At 38.4% G+C, this 21,331-nt stretch overlaps 1 protein-coding gene across 2 annotated transcripts in view; it reads left to right on the top strand.

The window, feature by feature from the left end:
• LOC115859843 (flavin-containing monooxygenase 5-like) overlaps positions 1–20,301 on the top strand; it is a 72,689-nt gene extending 52,388 nt beyond the window's left edge. Inside the window, exons 8-10 of one of the 2 annotated variants that reach the window (XM_060300464.1) lie at positions 3,195–3,547; positions 9,161–9,233; positions 18,036–20,301. In XM_060300464.1, the coding sequence (XP_060156447.1) occupies positions 3,195–3,547; positions 9,161–9,233; positions 18,036–18,060 (451 nt within the window). In that variant the 3' untranslated portion in view covers positions 18,061–20,301. The remainder of the gene's footprint in view (positions 1–3,194; positions 3,548–9,160; positions 9,234–18,035) is intronic. The other variant, XM_060300450.1, reaches the window with a different exon arrangement.
• Positions 20,302–21,331: the final 1,030 nt, after the last annotated feature.

Raw genomic sequence — 21,331 nt, 5'->3', positions numbered from 1 at the left:
ATTGACACTTAGAGAACCTAATTTGCCCAAGATCACACAAGTAACAAATGACAGACTGGAGAAATGGATATTTCCTTTAATACTCTACGAAGAAGACAGACAATAGAATATGATAAAGAAATGCATGGAGTCCTATGAGAGTATGAGGGATAGAAGTCCTCACACAGCATACAAGGTAGACTGTGATAGCATTTCCAAAGGCTGATTTTAAATGCTGTTTTCCCTTCCGACTTTTATTTTATTTTTCATAAATTTATTTATTTATTTTTGGCTGCATTGGGTCTTTGTTGCTGCACGTGGGCTTTCTCTACCTGTGGTGAACAGGTGCTACTCTTTGTTATGGTACTTGGGCTTATCGTGGTGGCTTCTCTTGTTGCAGAGCATGGGCTCTAGGTGCTCAGGCTTCAGTAGTTGTGGCATGCAGTCTCAGCAGTTTTGGCTCACGGGCTCCAGAGCGCAGGCCCAGTAGTTGTGGTGCATGTGCTTAGTTGCTCTGCAGCATATGGGATCTTCCCGGACCTGGACTCGAACCTGTGTCCCCTGTATTGGCAGGTGGATTCTTAACCACTGCGCCAACAGGGAGTCCAATGTTTAGGTTTACTTGCTATAAAATAGTAAGTACAATAAGCACCCATATACCCTTCACTTAGATTCACCTATTATTCACAGTTTACTATATTTGCTTTCTCTCTCTCCCTCTCTCTGGAGATAGATAGATCCATACATATATGGCATCCATATATACATACATGTATTCATACATTTTTTTTTCTGAACCATTCTAGAGTAAGCTGCAGTCAGTAAGACATTTTACCCTACATTCTTTAGCATATATTGCCTAAGATAAAGGGCATTCTTCTACATAAACATAATTATCACACTTAGTAAATTTAACATTGATAAAAATACCATTACCTAATATATTGCATATTCAAATTTCCCAAATTGTTTCAATAATATTGTAGGTTTTTAAAATTTTTAGCCGTGCCATGTGGCTTAAAGTGAAGAATCCTAACCATTGGGCTGCCAGGGAATTACCTGTAGCTTTTTTATTTTTAAATCCAAGATCCTGTCGGGTATTACACCATTGCATTTAGTTGTCATATTTCTTTAATCTCTCAGTCTGAAATAAATCTCTCTTTTTTTGACATGGATTTTTTTAAAGAATTGAAGCCATTTGTTTTGCAGAAAGTCTCTAAATTTGGACTTTCATAGCTGTTCTTCCTCTATTATATTTAGGTTAAACAGTTTTGGTGTGAATTCTCATAGGTTATGTTGTGTCTTCTTGGTGGATCACATCAGGAGCTGTATGATAGCAGCTTATTGCATATTAATGATGTAAAATTCGATCACTTGGATTAGGTGGTATCTACTAGGTTTCTTTACTGTAAAGATATTTTTTCCTTTGAAATTAATCAGTGGGGTGATATTTTGAGACTGTGCCTGCCAACAACCTTTCAGGAATTTATTTTGCCCAATTATGGAAACTGTAGCATCCATAACTTTGGTGATCACAAAATATATTGAGTTTATATGGAATAATAGAAGAGAGTCAAACAAATAGGGTAAGGAAGTAGCATTCTAATTATAAATACAAGGTCTTGGAATAGCAAAAAATACATTATGCTCTGAGACCTGCACACAGTTTGGTTTGGCTGGACTACAGGCAAAGATGGAAGAGTGACTGAGTACATCTCCTGGTTCACTGGGCAGATATATGAAAATGTTTGTATGCTCTGCTAAATAAAAAGTTTAGAATGAAGACAGCCCACAGCCACTGAAAGATTTTAAGCAGGTGAGTGACACAATAATAAATACATTTTGGAACAATCACTCCAAAAATGATGTAGAAGATAGACTGAAAGGGGATGGAGCAGGAGGCACTAGAGACAGCTGTAATGGCCCAGGTGAAACAGCACAAGTAAAACTATTCTGGGGGTGTTAAGAGGAGAAAGCGTGGCCTTGGTGACCAGATGTAAGACTCACAGTTTTGTGGCTTGGGCCACAAAATGTGGATGGTGGTACTGTTAGTGAACAAGAGTAAGTTTGGAGAGAAAGATGAAATGATGAGGGAATGAGAACAGAATCTGTACCTAAAGGTTTGCGTCAAAGAATTACTAAATGCAGCAAACCAGTAATACTGTTTAAACATATCTTGTTCCTAAGAAGAGGCCAGCTCTGTCTGAACATGATGGGCTGAGGATTCTCAGAGCTGTTAACACAGGATCCAAGGATTCACACTGCTTTTAGAAAGGTTCTGCACCTTATCCTATGTTATTTCAAGGAAACACCACTTACCATGCCTAGAGTATCTCAAGGGAGTTCATAAAAAAACATTTGATATAAATCCTAAAATCCTAGGCTGTGTGACCTTGGGCAAGCCAGTTAACTTCTTTAGGCCTCAGTTTCCTCCTGTATAGGACCTGGATAATGACAACTGTCCTGCCTCCTTCATTGGGTTTGCATGAGATTCAAATACGTTAATGTACGTAAAAACAGTTTATAACTGTAAGTCACTATACATATGTAATTTATTATACCTTTTGGAAAATGATGGTCCAAGCCTGGCTCTTGGGCCTTTGAAGCGGAAAAGAGACTCAACAGAATGCTGATAGTCCAGTTCCGCAGATTTCTTGATAAATGGATAGAAGCTACTAGACTGTGGCCTTATCATATCACTGAGAGCTTTATTAGACCTTGAGAAACCATGCACGTACTCTTCAAATAAAACAATCCTTCCCTCACTTCTCCAACAGCTTCTCTTTCAATGCCATCCAGGGTCAAACTTTTTTTTTTTTTTTTTCTGCGGAACGCGGGTCTCTCACTGTCGTGGCCTCTCCCGTTGCAGAACACAGGCTCTGGACACGCAGGCCCAGCGGCCGTGGCTCACGGGCCCAGCCGCTCCGCAGCATGTGGGATCTTCCCAGACCGGGCCACGAACCCGTGTGCCCTGCATCGGCAGGTGGACTCTCAACCACTGCGCCACCAGGGAAGCCCCAGGGTCCAACTTTTACTCTGAGATCCTTACCTTTATCAAGCTGGTATACATTAGATCTTTCCCAAATTTCATGAATAAAGGGAGACTATTGGCATATTGATTAACCACCTCAATCAAAATAGAATTTTACTTACATGGTAATAATCTCTCTCTCTCATGATCTCTCTCGTTTTTCCTTCTTTATCATCTTTCACAGAGTTCTGAGTCAGCAACCAACCATAAATGATGATCTGCCAAACTGTATAATTTCTGGCTTGGTGAAGGTGAAATCAAACGTGAAGGAATTCACAGAGACAGCGGCCATATTTGAGGATGGCTCCAGGGAGGATGACATTGATGCTGTTATCTTTGCTACAGGCTATAGCTTTGCCTTTCCTTTTGTTGAAGATTCTGTCAAAGTAGTCAAAAACAAGATATCTCTGTATAAAAAGGTCTTCCCTCCTAACCTAGAAAAGCCAACTCTTGCAATCATAGGCTTGATCCAGCCCTTGGGTGCCATTATGCCCATTTCAGAGCTCCAAGGACGCTGGGTCACTCAAGTATTTAAAGGTAAGTGACCATGCAAGATGACTACCGAATTACTTAGTGGTTTGTTTAATTATGTTTATGTTCTTGCTTATAAATAGCTGAGACAGCATGTATGATTGTAACAGTGCCTGGTACAAAATTAGTGCTCAAAAATTAATTTTTGAGGGAATATAAAGTAGTAACTTATAATCATGGACATATAGCAGAATCTCCTAGGAAGTTTCCCCAAAACAGACATGTTTTTCCTGATGGTGTTTATTTAATAAGTCTGGTGTGGGACTGACATAAGATTGCTGAGAAAATGTTCCCCAGGTGATTCCAATATGCACTCCAGTTTAAAATCCACTCATCTAGATTTTAGACAACTGATAAATATTTGTGAAGCAAAAGAATTTAATCTTCTTGCATTATAGTTAGAGAGAGTCACATATAGAAGTGCTGTGATTTCATTTTAGACAAAAATTAAGAGCTGGTTAAAGACTAGTCCAGAATGAAGAAGGTTCAGCCACTCAAAGTCTTACTTTCCCCCCTTTATATTCCCTCTTTCAGAAAGTTTTGGCTAGGAAAACATGAGAAAAAACTTTGGGGTTTGGGATAGTAGGCTCAATATGAATCAGCAGAATGATGTGGCTTCCAAAAGACTTAACTATATCTGGCATTATTAAAAAAAATAATGTCCTGGAATTTACAACTGTTCTTCCTTGAACTGGTCAGACCACACCCAAAGACATTTTAAAAGTGAATCTGGAGTACATTAAAAGGAGAAAGACAAGAGTGGTTAAGGGGTTTGAAAATGTGCCATTTGAAGTACAGCTAAAGGAGCTGGAGAGGTTTGGCCTGGAGAGGATAAGATTTTGGGGAGATATGGTTCAGATATCTGCAGAGATTCCCCATGGCAGAAGGTTTTATATATTTGCTTAGTATCACTTCAAAGTGTTGAACCAGAACCAAGGAGTGAAATTTTGAGGGTTTGCACAATATTAGCTTAACATTAAAAATAAACTTTGGTCAGGCCAGTATGGAGTAGATTCAAGCCTCAGAATAGGGAGAAATCAGATGACTTTTAAGGTTCCTTCTAACAAAAAAAGTTCTTTGTACAATTACTAATGTTTAATTAAAACTATTCAAAGTTCTTGTTGAGGGACTTCCCTGGTGGTCCAGTGGCTAAGACTCCACATCCCCAATGCAGGGGGCCTGGGTTTGATCCCTGGTCAGGGAACTAGATCCCACATGCCACAACTAAAGATCCAGCATGCTGCAAAGAGGATCCTGCGTAGCACATCTAAGACCTGGCACAGCCAAGTAAATAAATAAATATGTTTTTAGAGAGTTCTTATTGAAATTACAGATTCTTCTTCCCTAGTGAAGATCCTCATGGTAGCAGAGAAAAAAGAAGCAATGATGTTAGAGTTGATAGATAAAAAACTTTTCCAAATTTCCCCAAAGTTCTTTCATTTCTTTTTTTTTTTAATTTTTTGGCTGTGCCCTGGGGCACGTGGGAATCATAGTTCCCCAACTAGGGATCGAACCCACGCCCCCTGCAGCGGAAGCATGGAGTCTTAACTACTGGACTGCCAGGGAAGTCCCAAAGTTCTTTCATTTCTTAATTCCTTTTAATTCTATCCAGTAGATCATGTACTCCTTGAGCACTGGACCAGCAATCCAATGCAAGTAACCCATTAAGTTGGCTTAATTCCAGTCATATAAAGTGAATCTTTTAACTGGGTCAATTAAGTAAGAGGAAAAAGTTGCATTAAAATAGGCCACAGCATCTTGTATACTTTGAACAACTGGGACTCTTTTCCAGGACCAAGTGAACCATTGAGAGGATTAGGGAAAATGAGTTATTTGGAAGATTACGCATTATGGCTATGGGATTAGGGGATCTTAGGGGAAATGCACAAAAAGCCCAGTTTCCTCTGCTTAGCAAATCTTAGTGCTAATCCCTCCAGCTTTCTTCTAACACTTGGAAGGAAGGAATCATCAGAGAATCCCTATAACTTTATCAAGTTTCCAAAAGGAACCCTGAGTTTTTTGTTCTACTCTCTGCTTACCAAATCCTTGCTTTCTCATCACTGAATTCTGCTTTCACTGTACCAATTTTAAGACCTTAGAATCAGCTAGTTTCTCCCATTCTTTCAAACCTGCCCAACTCAGCCTGTCCTCTTCCCTGGCCTGTCCTTTACCCACCAAGCCACATTTCCCTTCCTCCTTTGTCCTCTAGAATTACTATTCTCTTGTCAAGAAAATATTCCACCCTTTTATAGAACACTGAACCCACTTGCTTACCTTGACAGAAATCTAGTTTTCTTTTGTCTCATTTGTAGCCCTCTCAAGAGCCCTTGCAAGTGTTCCACTTTCATTTAGTAACTTTCTTCCCTTGCAAACCTTGCAAACCGTATGAAATGATACCAATTCTCTGGATCACAAGGAAGCATTATGTCATAGCATGGCATTCACGTTCCTCCACAAATTGGATACAGGCTGCTTTTCAGGCCCATCTTTTGCAGGTCTTTACCATCCATCCTACAATCTTCTAGATGCACTGAATGACTTACCCACTATGCAGCAAACACAGCAGGTACTCTTGTACGTTATGTCTTTGCTTCTGTTACTCTCTCTGCCTGGTATGCCTCCCCTTTACTCGTTATTTGTGTGGAAAAATCCTGTTTATTTCCTCCCTCTCTTTGTAGTATATTGAAAGCTCTTTAAATAAAAGAATCATGTTTATTTGCCTTTGTCTTCCAAGACTAGACCAGTGCCTAGCACATGGGAGGTAGCTAATACATCTCTATTCAGTGAATGCAAGTTTAGTTTTGGAGGTTTTCTAAACTCTACAGTAGAAAGTTCTTATCTGAGGATCTCATCTTATAGACTACCTTCTCAATTTCCAGTCATGGTAAAAGGCTGGACTGGACTGAAAGAGCAGAATGGCAGCCACACCTCCTTCCTCTTGTAACATAGTCTTTACATTTAAAGTGCAGGGACTAGTCAGGACTACATAAATACAATCTGACTTAGGTCTCAGAGCCGACTGAAAGACTTAGGTCCACAGAGTTAAAATTCAGGCTCACCCCGTTTGAACCTTGTCTTGGAACACTTAGGAAATCTCTGAACTTCAGTTCCACACTGTTCTTCAACAACATTTGTCAGCTAACATTTACTGGCCTCTTAGTGTATGCCAGACCCTCTGCTAGGTGCTGGAGATGCAAATATGACCAAATAGAAAATTCCTATCTTTATGGAACTCAGGGTCAAGCAAGGGAGACAAGTAAACAGACATTTAATGTGTTCATTCATTCAGCAGGTATTTACTATATCCTAAACAAGTGTCCAATAACAATGTAGAGGAGCTGGCTATGGGAGCAGGAAGGAATAAGTACCCAATTCTCCCTACAACTGCAAATACACTGTAAAAAAGAAGAGTTTACTAAAAGGACAAGGCCATCTTGACCAGAGAAGAGAATAATTAGTAATATTTATGCAAAGTTAGAGAAAATGACAAAATAAACCAAGTCCTGAGAACTATAAGGAGTTCAGAATTCTGGAGAATAAAGTATTATAGGAATTAAAGAAAATGAAGCTGGAGATATTTATAGAGGCAAAACCAAGAAAAATCCTTAGGTGCCATGCAAGAAGTTCACATTCAATGTAGGCAATAGAGAACAATTGAAGGATTAACTGGCAGAGGCAGAGTCAAATCAGATTTGTAACTCAGAAGACGTATTAGAGGGAAATGAAATGGGGAATAGGTCAGTTGCGAGCCTGTGACAAAAGTCCAAGAAAGGCGTAATGAGGGCTTTAAACTAAGGTAAAGGAGTACTAGGAGACAAATTTGAATGAAATTTCATTGGTGAATTTGAAAAGATTTGGATGGAATGTATGTTGGAGATGAAAGCGAGAAAAAGAATCTGCTCAGGGCTGTGGCCATTGATGTAAACTGGTAATATAAGAGGAGGAGCAAGATAGGAAGAAGGGAGATACATATGGTAAAAATGACATGTGCCTGAATGAGGAAACATTGCAACAACAGTATCAATGAATTAAGAACTGCACCACCGGATACAGTACACATCTTTATATATTCCTATCTATTTACCTATCTAATTTATAGTGATTTTTTCTTTGGTTGGGTTTTTGTTTTGTTTTGTTTTTTTGGATGAATTGGCTGTGTCACAGGCAAGAAATGACCTCCTCCTCCATAATGTTTCTACTTAAGAGAAGTAAAAATTACGGTGGTTCTATGAGAAATAATTTGGAAATCAACTCTCAAACTGTGTTTCATGAGCGTCTTAAGACCTGTGATTAACTTCAAATGAAGCATTTCAGTGATACCTCATTGAGTTATGAACATACGTAATAATTCCCAAGGCTAAAATGAAAAGAACACATGGCAAAACACAAAAGGCTATTTCTTGAGTGTTGAATTTGAGTCTCATGTTTTAAGAGGGACACACCAGGATAGTTACTAGAGTGTGCCTAGAGAAGGGTAACCAATGTGGCAGAAAATGTGAAAGCTGTTATATGGGGAACTGTTAAGGCTTTAAGGCTGATAATGGGAAGACTTAAAGAAGTTATGACAGTTGTTCTCAAATGGTTCAAACGCTGTCATTTTTTAATACTAGATTCCTTGGCCCCAGAAGGCAGAGCTAAGTCCACTGGTGCCAGTTGCATGGAGCCAGGTTCTGGGGTCAATGAAAAGAATAATGTTCCAGCAAGTAGAGCAGCCAAACAATTAAATCATCTCCTCAGGTGATGAGATCCCCATCACCAGAGATATTTAAGGAGGAATGAGATAACCACTTGAGAGTACTTGTAGAGAGGATTGTATTAGGTAAGATATATTCCCATTCTAAAATTACACGTTCCAGAATTTTGTGGAGTAACACTTTAGAGTTGGGTGTGGCTAAAGTTTTCTACATGGCATAGTGCCTGTAAATCCGGGCATAAAGCTAATCATTTAAATTGAGAGTTGTCTGTCAACTTAAATACTATTCTACCTTTGTCTAGCCATGTCCTTGGTGTTAAATTCCTGCTACTGGAACTGTTCATTGGTGCTTTAATTTATCTGTTAAGATTGGGTATTATGAGTTGCCCTTGACCTTACCCCTCACTCTCAGTAAATTAAAAAATTTAGAAGGTAAGGCTTATCTTCCATGGAACTGTAGGCATACAACAGGACTGAGAGTTTACTTTTACTTCCTTCTCCCTGTGGTATAAAGCCTCTTTGTTAATAAGAGTACAAGTACAGGTGTGTTTCCCATATTCCTCCCGCCCTTTTACTTTGTACCTCATTTTCCATATACTTTTAAGACCATTTATCATTTCCTCATGTCCATATTTCATTTCCCAATTGAAAGACTATGTTAGGGAGGAGGCAGGTATTGGTTGGAAAGCAGATTCGGAGAAATATCTTCCAAAGACAAAGTAGAAAAGAGTAAACTACTGAGGTTAGTATGATTATATTCTGGTGGTGGTAGGGTAAGGTGATCAAGTGAAGGTGTAACCTCCTTGGTACAGACAACTAGCCTGTATTCCTTTGAATTTTCCATAGCATGGTAATTGTTAATAGGGTTAGTGTTCATACTGAGGTAATTTTAATTTTACACTTAAAAATTTGATTTTTCTCTTTAGGGATAAAGACATTGCCCTCACAAAATGAAATGATAAAAGAAATAGCTAAGGTTCGAGAGGATATGGCCAAAAGGTAAGAATTCTCCTAGGAAGATAGGTGGTTATTTTTTCCCACTTCTTTCTTAATAAGAGCAATGTTGTATTGTATTTATTGTCCTCATGTCTGTTTAAGGATTTAGAGTATATGTTGAAGGAAAAGGAAATAATAGTTTGTGACAATAGAATAGAGAAATACCACCAAGTGGTTTGAATATGGATGGGAAAGGAGAGAAAAGCTTAAGAAAATTCTATGTTTAGGGCCTAAAAGAAAAGTCAAGTAGGAAAAAGGACATGGAGAGAAAACCAGGTATATTATTTTGGCAAGGATTACTTGAAGGGCTGTTAGAGCTGCCAGAGAAAGGAAAGGCAGTGATGAATTAATGAGAGGTAGAGATGGTTAAATTACAAATCAGTAGGTAGATTTACAAATCTGCAGAGGCCACTTTGCTGGCTGTCATGTGACAGCATACTCAGGTCACAGTGGCTCTTGGTATGAGTCATCTATAGGATCTGGGAAGGTGGTACCATCAGCCAGTACTTTAGTGCTTGGGTGGACACATTCAGCAATCTGAATTTCAGAACTTGTGCTTATTCACTTGGTGATCTTTATTTGAACAAAGTTGATGTTGATGAAGTTCCTAAATTTTTGTGGAAAAGTCAGAGGCACAATCATCCCATGCCCAAAGACGTGGTTTTCTTCAATTGATTATACCAGCATAACTCTCCCTTCTGTAAGGAGGAGAAAGAACTTTTTTATTTAACCCTGATACCCTTTCTAGGTGCTCTCCTATTTTCCTCCTTCCTTTCACTGCCAAACTTCTACAATATATAATCTACATTATATATATTGACTTGTAATCCTTTCCTCTTTGTTCTCAGCTTATCTATTTTTTCCACATCCTTCAAGGACTTATCATAGCTCGATTTTAACTACCCTCTTCTACATTTCTATTTAGGAGTCTAATACCACATGATTTACCAAAAGTCTTACATTCTTCTCTGTTTCATGTGTATCTATCTTACCGAGTCCACTGGACTATAAGGCCCTTAAGGATAGAGACAGTGTCTTTCTTCACTCTTTTCTGCAGCTCCTAGCTCAAAATTGAGCCAAGAGCAGATAGGAAGCATTGATTAATTGATGGAGTGACTGAATTGTTAATAGGCATGGCTTCTGTCTTCTCTGCTTCAGGTACGTGGACAGCCAACGCCATACCATTCAGGGAGACTATATAGATACCATGGACGAGCTTGCTGACCTGGTGGGCGTCAGGCCCAATCTGCTGTCCCTGGCCTTCACTGACCCCAAATTGGCATTACAGTTATTTTGGGGACCCTGTACTCCAATCCAGTATCGGCTACAGGGCCCTGGAAAGTGGGATGGAGCTCGAAAAGCTATCCTCACCACAGAAGATCGTATCAGGAAGCCGCTAATGACAAGAGTAACTGAAAGCAACAATTCCACAACTTCAACAATAACAATGGCCAGGTTTATGCTGGCTGTGGCTTTCTTTGCTATAATTATGACCTATTTTTAGCTGTTCCATTGTCACTGTCCCAGTTTTCTTTGAAAGCTGGATCTGGAGATGCCTTCAGAACCTGACAAGATTGAACAACTCTCAGCTTCACATTGCCCAGAAAGCTACTTTTATTTCTCTTTCCAAAGCATTAATCCTTTTTCCTCTTTTCCCTATAGTGAAATCCCACCTTTTCATTTGTACTGACTTACCTCCCTTACTCTTATGACCCATCACTTTTTCCTTTCAGTCATTCCTGGACTGTGAGCTCAGGTACTCTGTTAGTCATCTTTGTTTGTCCTTAGCAGAGTTCCTGACATGTGGTAGGTGCTTTCTTTTCTTTTTTTTTTGACATGTGTATTGGAGTATAAATGCTTTACAATATTGTGTTAATTTCTGCTGTACGACAAAGTGAGTCAGCTATGTGTATACATATATCCCCATATCCCCTCCCTCTTCAGCTTCCCTCCCACCCTCCCTATCCCATCCCTCTAGGTCATCACAAAGCATTGAGCTGATCTCCCTGTGCTATGCAGCAGCTTCCCACTAGCCATCCACTTTACATTTGGTAGTGTATATACGTCAATGCTACTCTCTCACTTCATCCCAGCTTCCTCTTCCCCGCTGTGTCCTCAAGTCCGTTCTCTAAGTCTGCATCTTTATTCCTGCCCTGCCCCTAGGTTCATCTGTACCACTTTTTTAAATAGCATATATATGCGTTAGCATACAGTATTTGTTTTTCTCTTTCTGACTTACTTCACTCTGTATGACAGATTCTAGGTCCATGCACCTCAGCACAAATAACTCAATTTCTTTCCTTTTATGGCTGAGTAATATTCCAATATATATATATATGAGCCCCATCTTCTTTATCCATTCATCTGTTAATGGACACTTAGGTTGGTTCCATGTCCTGGCTATTGTAAATAGTGCTGCAATGAACATTGTGGTACATGACTCTTTTTGAATTACAGTTTTCTCAGGGTATATGCCCAGTAGTGGGATTGATGGGTCATATGATAGTTCTATTTGTAGTTTTTTAAGGAACCTCCATACTGTTCTCAATAGTGGATCTATCAATTTACATTCCCACCAACAGTGCAAGAGGGTTCCCTTTTCTCCACACCCTCTCCAGCATTTTATTGTTAATAGATTTTTTGCTGATGGCCATTCTGACCAGTGTGAGGTGATACCTCATTTTGGTTTTGACTTGCATTTCTCTAATGATTAGTAACGTTGAGCATATTTTCATGTATTTGTTAGCTATCTGTATGTCTTCTTTGGAGAAATGTCTATCTAGGTCTTCTGCCCATTTTTGGATTGGGTTGTTTGTTTTTATGATATTGAGCTGCATGAGCTGATTGTATATTTTGGAGATTAATCCTTTGTCAGTTGCTTCGTTTGCAAATATTTTCTCCCATTCTGAGGTTGTCTTTTCATCTTGTTTACGGTTTCCTTTGCTGTGCAAAAGCTTTTAAGTTTCATTAGGTCCCATTTGTTTATTTTTGTTTTTATTTCCCTTATTCTAGGAGGTGGGTCAAAAAGGATCTTGCTGTGATTTATGTCATAGAGTGTTCTCCCTATGTTTTCCTCTAAGCATTTTATAGTGTCTGGCCTTACATTTAGGTCTTTAATTCATTTTGACTTTATTTTTGTATCTGGAGTTAGGGTGTGTTCTAATTTCATTCTTTTACATGTAGCTGTCCAGTTTTCCCAGCACCCCTTATTGAAGAGGCTGTGTTTCCTCCATTGTATATTCTTGTCTCCTTTATCAAAGACAAGGTGACCCTATGTGCATGGGTCTATCTCTGGGCTTTCTATCCTTTTCTATTGATCTATATTTCTGTTTTGGTGCCAGTACCATACTATCTTGATTACTGTAGCTTTGTAGTATAGTCTGAAGTCAGGGAGCCTGATTCCTCCAGGTCTGTTTTTCTTTCTCAAGATTGCTTTGGCTATTTGGGGTATTTTGTGCTTCCATACAAAATTGTGGAATTTTTTGTTCTAGTTCTGTGAAAAATGCCACTGGTAATTTGATAAGGACTGCATTGAATCTGTAGATCGCTTTGGGTAGTATAGTCATTTTCACAATATTGATTCTTCCAATCCAGGAGCATGGTATACCTCTCCATCTGTTTATGTTATCTTTGATTTCTTTCATCAGTGTTTTATAGTTTTCTGAGTACAGGACTTTTGCCTCCTGAGGTAGGTTTATTCCTAGGTATTTTATTTTTTTTTGTTGCGATGGTAAATCGGATTGTTTCCTCAATTTCTCTTTCTGATCTTTCGTTGTTAGTGTATAGGAGTGTAAGAGATTTTTGTGCATTGATTTTGTATCCTGCAACCTTACCAAATTCATTGATTAGCTCTAGTAGTTTTCCGGTGACATCCTTAGAATTTTCTATGTATAGTATCATGTCATCAGCAAACAGTCACAGTTTTACTTCTTTTCCAATTTGTATGCCTTTTATTTCTTTTTCTTCTCTGATTGCTGTGGCTAGGACTCCCAATACTATGTTGAATAATAGTGGCAAGAGTGGACTTCCTTGTCTTGTTCCTGATCTTAGAGGAAATGCTTTCAGTTTTTCACCATTGAGAATGATGTCTTCTGTGGGTTTGTCATATATGGCCTTTATTATGTTGAGGTAGGTTCCCTCTATGCCCACTTTCTGGAGTTTTTATCATAAATGGGTGTTGAATTCTGCCAAAAGCTTTTTCTGCATTTATTGAGATAATCATATGGTTTTTAGTCCTTAATTTGTTAATATGGTGTATCACATTGATTGTTTTGTGTATATTGAAGAATCCTTACATCCCTGGGATAAATCCCACTTGATCATGGTGTATGATTCTTTTAATGTGCTGTTGGATTCTGTTTGCTAATATTTTGTTGAGGATTTTTGCATCTATGTTCATCAGTGATATTGGTCTCTAATTTTCTTTTTTTGTGATATGTTTGTTTGGTTTTGGTATCAGGGTGATGGCGGCCCTCATAGAATAATTTGGGAGTGTTCCTCCCTCCACAATTTTTCGGAAGAGTTTGAAAAGGATAGGTGTTAACTCTTCTCTAAGTGTCTTAGAGAATTCTCCTGTGAAGCCATCTGTTCCTAGACTTTTGTTTGTTGGAATATTTTAAATTACAGTTTCAATTTCATAACCTGTGATTGGTCTGTTTATGTTTTCTAATTCTTCCTGGTTCAATCTTGGAAAGTTGTACTTTTCCAGGAATTTGTCCATTTCTTCCAGGTTGTCCATTTTATTGGCATAGAGTTGCTTGTAGTAGTCTCTTATAATCTTTTGTATTTCTGTGGTGTCAGTTGTAATCTCTCCCTTTTCATTTCTAATTTTATTGATTTGAGTCCTCTCCCTTTTTTTCTTGATAAGTCTGGCTAAAGGTTTAACAGTTTTGTTTATCTTCTCAAAGAACCAGTTTTTAGTTTTATTGATCTTTGCTATTGTTTTCTTTGTTTCTATTTCATTTATTTTTGCTCTGATCTTATGATTTCTTTCCTTCTGCTAATTTTGGGTTTTCTTTGTTCTTTTTCTAGTTGCTTTAGGTGTAAGGTTATACTGTTTATTTGAGATTTTTCTTGTTTCTTGAGGTGAGCTTGAATTGCTATGAACTTCCCTCTTACAACTGCTTAAGCTGTGTCCCATAGGTTTTGGATCATTGTGTTTTCATTGTCATTTGTTTCTAGGTATTTTTTTATTTCTTCTTTGATTTCTTCATTGATCTCTTGGTTATTTAGCAGCACACTGTTTAGTCTCCATGTATTTGTCTTTTACTGTTCTTTTTCCTGTAATTGATTTCTAATCTCATAGCATTGTGGTCAGAAAACATGCTTGATACGATTTCAATTTTCTTAAATTTTCCAAGGCTTGATTAGTGATCTATTCTGGAGATCATTCCATGTGCACCTCAGAAGAAAGTGTATTTTTCCACTTTCAGGTGGAATGTCCTAAAAATATCAATTAGGTCTCTTTGGTCTATTGTGTCTTTTAAAACTTGTGTTTCCTTATTTATTTTCTCTCTGGATGATCTGCCTATTGGTGTAAGTGGGGTGTTAAAATCCCCCACTACTATTGTGTTACTGTTGATTTCCCTTTATGGCTGTTAATATTTGCCTTATGTATTGAGGTACTCCTATGTTGGGTGCATAAATATTTATAGTTGTTACGTTTTCTTCTTGGATTGATCGCTTGATCATGATGTAGTGTCCTTCCTTATCTCTTGTAACAGTCTTTATTTTAAAACTATTTTATCTTATATAAGTATAGCTACTCCAGCTTTCTTTTGATTTCTATTGGCATGCAATATATTTTTCCATCCCCTCACTTTCAGTCTATATGTGTCCCTAGATCTGAAGTGGGTTTCTTGTAGACAGCATATATAAGGCTCTTGTTTTTGTATCCATTCAGCCAGTCTGTCTTTTGGTTGGAGCATTTAATCCATTTACATTCAAGGTTATTATCAATATGGATGTTCCTATTACCATTTTCTTAATTGATTTGGGTTTGTTTTTGTGGGTCTTTTTCTTCTCTAGTGTTTCCGCTTAGAGAAGTTCCTTTAGCATTTTGTTGTAAAGCTGGTTTGGTGGTGCTGAATTCCCTTAGCTTTTGCTTGTCTGTAAAGCTTTTGATTTCTGTCAAATCTGAATGAGATCCTTGGCAGGTAGACTAATCTTGGTTGTCAGTTTTTCTCTTTCATCACTTTAAATATGTCCTACCACTTCCTTCTGGCTTGCAGAGTTTCTGCTGAAAGATCATCTGTTAATCTTATGGGGATTCCTTTTTATGTTATTTGTTGATTTTCCCATGTGGCTTTCAATATTTTTTCTTTGTATTTAATTTTTAATAGTTTGATTAATATGTGTGTCAGCGTGTTTCTCTTTGGGTTCATCCTGTATGGGACTCTCTGCACTTCCTGGACTTGATTGACTATTTCCTTTCCCGTGTTATGTAAGTTTTTGACTATAATCTATTCAAATATTTTCTCACTTTATTTTTCTCTTCTTCTTCTGGGACCCCTCTAATTCAAATGTTGGTGTGTTTAATATGGTCCCAGAGGTCTCTGAGACTGTTGTCAGTTCTTTTCATTCTTTTTTCTGCTCCCTGCGTTATTTCCACCATTTTATCTTCCAACTCACTTATCCGTTCTTCTGCCTCAGTTATTCTGCTATTGATTCCTTCTAGAGTATTTTTAATTTCAGTTATTGTATTGTTCATCACTGTTTGCTCTATAGTTCTTCTAGATCCTTGTTAAATGTTTCTTGTATTTTCTCCATTATGTTTCTGAGATTTTGGATCATCTTAACTATCATTGCTCTGAACTCTTTTTCAGGTAGGTTGCCTATTTCATCTTCATTTATTTGGTCTTGTAGGTTTTTACCTTGCTACTTTGTCTGCAACATATCTTTTGTCACATATTTTTTTTATCGGTGGGGTGTATTCCAGTCTCACTGGTTGTTTGGCCTGCAGCGTCCAGCACTGGAGTTTGCAGGCAGTTGGATAGAGCCGGGTCTTGGTGCCAAGATGAGGACCTTTGGGAGGTCTCACTCCGATTAATATTCTCTGAGGTCTGAGGATCCTTGTTAGTCCAGCGGTTTGGATTCAGAGCTCCCACCACAGGAGCTCAGGCCCAACCTCCGGCCTGGGAACCAAGATCCCGCAAAACATGTGGCATGGTTAAAAAAAAAAAAAAAAAGAGAGAGAGAAGAAGGAACAGTACAATAACAATGAATAAAAAACAAAATAAAATTAGAAAGATAAAAAATGTATTAGGAAAAATAAAAATATAATTGAAACAACTGCAACAAGGTAAAACAAAACCACAACAGAAAAAAGAAAGAAAATAAAGGGGGGTAACAAGCCAAAAAGAGCAGAACAATAACAAAGTATAAAGAATAAAATAAAATAAGAAAAATAAAAGATTTATTTAAAAAAATAAAAATATAAATGAATCAACAACAAGGTAAAACAGAAACCCAATCTAAAAGAGGAAAAAGAAAAAGAAAAAAAAAAAAAGCCTTGGCTATGGGGGTCAGAGTTTAGGCAGGGGTGTAACTTAGGCAGTGGTGGGGGTGACTTTTGAGCATGGGGCAGGGCCTAGTCAGGGTTACGTTCAAGCGTGGGGCGGAGCCCTGCTTAGGACCTGCCCATGAAATGGGAGAGGTAGCACCTCCAAAGAAGGGCCCTCGGAATGTGGAGTTCTGGAGTTTGGAGGTACGGCCGTGGGTGAGGGCATGTGGATGGGGTTTAGGCCCAGCATGGTTGGAGGTGCTCTCAGAGGGGCTCTTCAAGTGTAGAGGTAGGGCCCTGGGTGGGGTGTAGGGGCGGGGCTCGGGCTCTGTGCGGCAGGAGGGAGGCTCCGAGGGAAGAGGATTAGGCCAGGGAGCTCCCCGGTGCCCAAGTGCACAGGGAAAACACTGGCCAGGTTCCCTTCCATTCCTCCACGACCCCCTCCCTGGGTCTCTCCCAGGCTCTCCCCCATCCCCACTTGACCCCTAACCGTGGGTGGGTCCCACTGGGTGTAGGACTCCTCCCTTCCCCCAGCCACCCCTTAGGGGTGCCAGTTCTGTAGGTCTGGCCTTTACTTTTGCTCCCCTTTCCCTCCCTCCCACTCACTCAGGACCCGCATGGCTGGAGGGGGCCTCAGTGTGCAGAGGATCAGGCCTGGGATCTCAGCAGGCTCCCGGGAGCCCAAGTGGGCAGGGGAAACCTGGGTACACTTCCTTTTGCTCCTCTGCCCTCCCAATGACCAATTTTCCCCTGCAGGAGTGGGATCCCTTCCCTTCCCCCAGCCACCCCTCAGGAGTGCCAGTCCCGTCCCGCCTCCACTTCTCCTCCCCCCTCACACGCCACATGCCTCACATCCTACCCGGTGGCTGGGGGTTCCTCCTATCCCCTTAGGTGTCCATGGTCCCCCACCAGTACCTGGTAGGTGCCTTAGTTGTGCAGAGACGCGAATTCTGCGTCCTCCTAGTCCGTCATCTTGACTCTGCCCTCGTGGTAGGTGCTTAATAAATGTTTGCTGTCATTTATCAAATATTATGGTGGGGAGCATAAGCCAATATCTACATAAGAACTGGGTGACTCCATGTAACTGTGCTTCTGACAGTATTTGGTTTTCTACTGGAAGTTTAATCTTTTATTTGTTTTTAATATTGTAACTAAATGTATTTTTCCTGAGAGATAAAGGAAATAATGGATTTATAACAGTTGTATATATCTAGGGTAAGATATACAGATACTTAAACACTTTGTTTCACTAGCTGTTCACTAGGGTGTCTGATACCTTGTCATTTTCACTCTTTTCCTCCAAGCAAAACATCTCTATTTTCTCAATGAAGAAACTACCTTCAACTTTCTAGGCTCATGGATCATTCTAAAATCTACCAGCTGCCAACATGTTCAACTTAGCTGGAAAACTTGGGATTTTAAATGAGCTGTCCAGTCTTTTTTGATCTCTTAGTTCCCATATTAGGATACAAGATTTTATCTTAGAACTGTGATAAGTAGCCATCAACTGCTGGTGTGGCCTACAAATGCGATTGGATTTTCTCCTCCCAACTCCTACTTTCTCCCCTCCTAACCCTCCCACACAGAGAGTCTAAGTAATAAGTATTCAAAGAAGTCATTTATGTAATAAATTAGAATTGATAACAACTACATATAGGGGTATTCTGCTTATAATGGTTCTTCTTATGTTGCACACTGTAGTTATGAAAAACAAAGCAAAGGAAATGAAACCAGGGCCTCCAGTTTATGTCAAGTGCTGCTGTTGATTCTGTTTTCCCATCCCTAGAAGTTTTGCTCTCTTCTTGTCTGTCAGAGTAGTTCACTAAATGTTAGATGTCTGACACACCTAATTTCATGAAGAAAGGAACTGGATGTACCAGCCAAGTGTGTTCATAAATAAGCTGTGGTGTAATACATTTGGGATTGCTCCCTATTGCTTAACCAAAAAATAAATTTGAACAACTGGAAGAACAACATTAGAAATCATTATCTTTCCCAATGTACAATAAACAAGAGAACCAGAAATGTGAGAACTACAACTTCCTCCTAATCGTGTAACTATTTGTACAATTCCTTGCTATTTCACCTAATTTCACCTGTGGAAATGCTTTTTGAGAATTAGAAGGTCTTTTTTCTTCCATAATCCTTGTGATACTGGGGATTTATCCTCTATTGAAATGGACCTAGTATCTTTTAATCTGCAGACTCTTCTAATTCAAAGGTAAATTGAAAGCTGCTTCTTTTTCATTTCCTTCTTTTAACAAATAAATTTGCCTCTTTCAGCATGTAAGTCTGTTGAATTAAAGTCCTTTGATAATGTAATTCCTAGTTATCAGCAATAAGTACCCCAGTTTCCTCTTTAAATAAAAAGCATGTAATTCTAAGTTCACTGATGCTCTCATTTTACTTATAATATGAAAGGTTACCAAAAAAAAAATCATTGGTTAAATTCTAATCCAAGCTAAAAGTAGGATGTGAATAGGAAAGTGAACTCAAAAGAATTCAAGATACAAAGCCCTAGCTTTGGTGAATATGTATAAATATTCATCAATTTACCATATCTTGCTTTTGTAATTATATTAAAAGGTTGTATCATTTTCCCAATTATATTATACAGAAAAATGCTTTCTTGTAGTGCCAGAAAGTAAGGAAGGGCTCAAAAAGCAAACTATGGGGGGGTATGTCACAGGGACACAGGAACCAACTGAAAGTGGTCCCAATGGCCAAAGCTGGAACAATTTGAACAACAATATAAATAGCCTAGCATTGGATTATAATATAAAGTATAAAAAATACCCATCAGTCCATAATGGTGTAAATAAGTGATTGAATAATAAGTGAGGTAGAATAGAGAAAAATCCCATATGGAAAATTTCAAACAATTTACCTAAATACTCTGCCCTCCAGGAGTTGGAGCATAACTCCCCATTCCTTAAGTGTAGGCTGCATAGAGTGACTTCCTTCCAAAGAGCAGTAAAGGGAGAAAAATAACTTTACAGTGGAGAAATCTGACAAACACTACCTCGGCTGGGTGATCAAGATTAACATCAACAGTAAAGTCATGTGGATAGTATATACTCTTGATCTGATGTGATGAGAAGGGTACTTTGCTTCTGTGGTCTTCCTCCCTAAAACCATGACCCAGTCTAACCATGAAGAAAAAATCTGACAAACCCAGATTCAGGAATATCTTACAAAATACCTGACCATCTCAAAACTGAAGCTCATCAAAAAAAAGGAAGGTCTGAGAAATTGTCATAGTACAGAGGAGCCTAAGGAGACCTGATGTCTAAATGTAATGTACCTTGGATGGGATCTTGGAACATAGAAAGGCATTAAGTAAAAATGGAAGAAATATTAACAAAGTATGGATTCTAGTTAATAACAATGTACTGAATGGCTTATTGGTTGTGACAAATGTAGCACTGTAATGTAAGATGTGAACAATAAAATAAATTGTGTGTGGGATATACAGGAACTCTGTACTATCTTCCCAATTTTTCTTAAATCTAAAACTATTCTAAAATTTTAAAATTATTTTTTAAAAAAAGTATTCTTTTGGTTCAGGATTTGACCCAGAGGCTTAGTCTAGTGGAATTTTCTCAGAGGAGGAAGAATATTGGATAGTACCATTCATTTAAATTACTATCTTTTCCCTTGATTACTCTACAAATTAAGTTCTTCTAATAAAGCATACTATTACTAACTATAGCAATTTTGTTCCTTTGTTGAATAAGTATAGACTACAGTTGTAGAGAGGAGAAAATGGTAATATGAGGTCAAAAGACACATTTTCTTGAAATACTTAGGTAAGTTCTTTCTTATAGCTGAGCACATTAAGCCAATAGTCTCCACTAGCAAAATGTATGGTATATTAATAACAAGTACATTCATAAATGAGATAATTTTACTCAATACTGGATCTGTGCATGGTTACTTTTGTCAGTAGTAATATAATGTATAATACTATACAAACATCCTCCAGGCTGTCTACTTGGAATTTCCCAAAGTGCTGTGTTTTTCCATGCTTCTACACACATTCTCATGCTGTACCCTCCTCTTGTTACATTTTCCACTTGCCCAACCTATTTCACCTTCAAGATTCACGTAATCTGTTACCTATTCCAGAAATCTCCAGGATGAAATAGGTGACCTATCTTTATGCTTCACACTGCACCTGGTATATTGCTCAATTATATTTGGCGACTATCATTGTCACACTATAGAATATCAATTGTTTCTCTCACCTAGTTCCTCCTTGAAATAGTAAACTCTTTTGATGAAGATACTTTGTAATTAATCTGTATGTTCCTAGTGCCTAATATAGTACCTGAAACACAGTAAGACCTCAGTAAATTAATGATTAATTACATGAATAAGTTAAACATGGAAGATAAAAGTATGGATGAGTTTTTAAAGGAGTAAATAAAATGGTGAATAATACTTCACTATTTTATTAAAAAGTGATTAAGAAGATTATGGGATGCTTAACATTTTGAAATGTCTGTGGGGCAAGCATGTTCTTCCAGAAAATATTCTGGGATAGATCATTGCTCTGAGTCAGTATGTCATCTCTAATATTGTTTGGTTTGAAACACAA

This window comes from Globicephala melas, chromosome 1, assembly GCF_963455315.2.
Source record: "Globicephala melas chromosome 1, mGloMel1.2, whole genome shotgun sequence".
Classification (NCBI taxonomy): Eukaryota; Metazoa; Chordata; class Mammalia; order Artiodactyla; family Delphinidae; genus Globicephala; species Globicephala melas.
The sequence above is the reverse complement of the archived record's forward strand: the minus strand, read 5'-3'. Positions and strand labels throughout refer to the sequence as shown.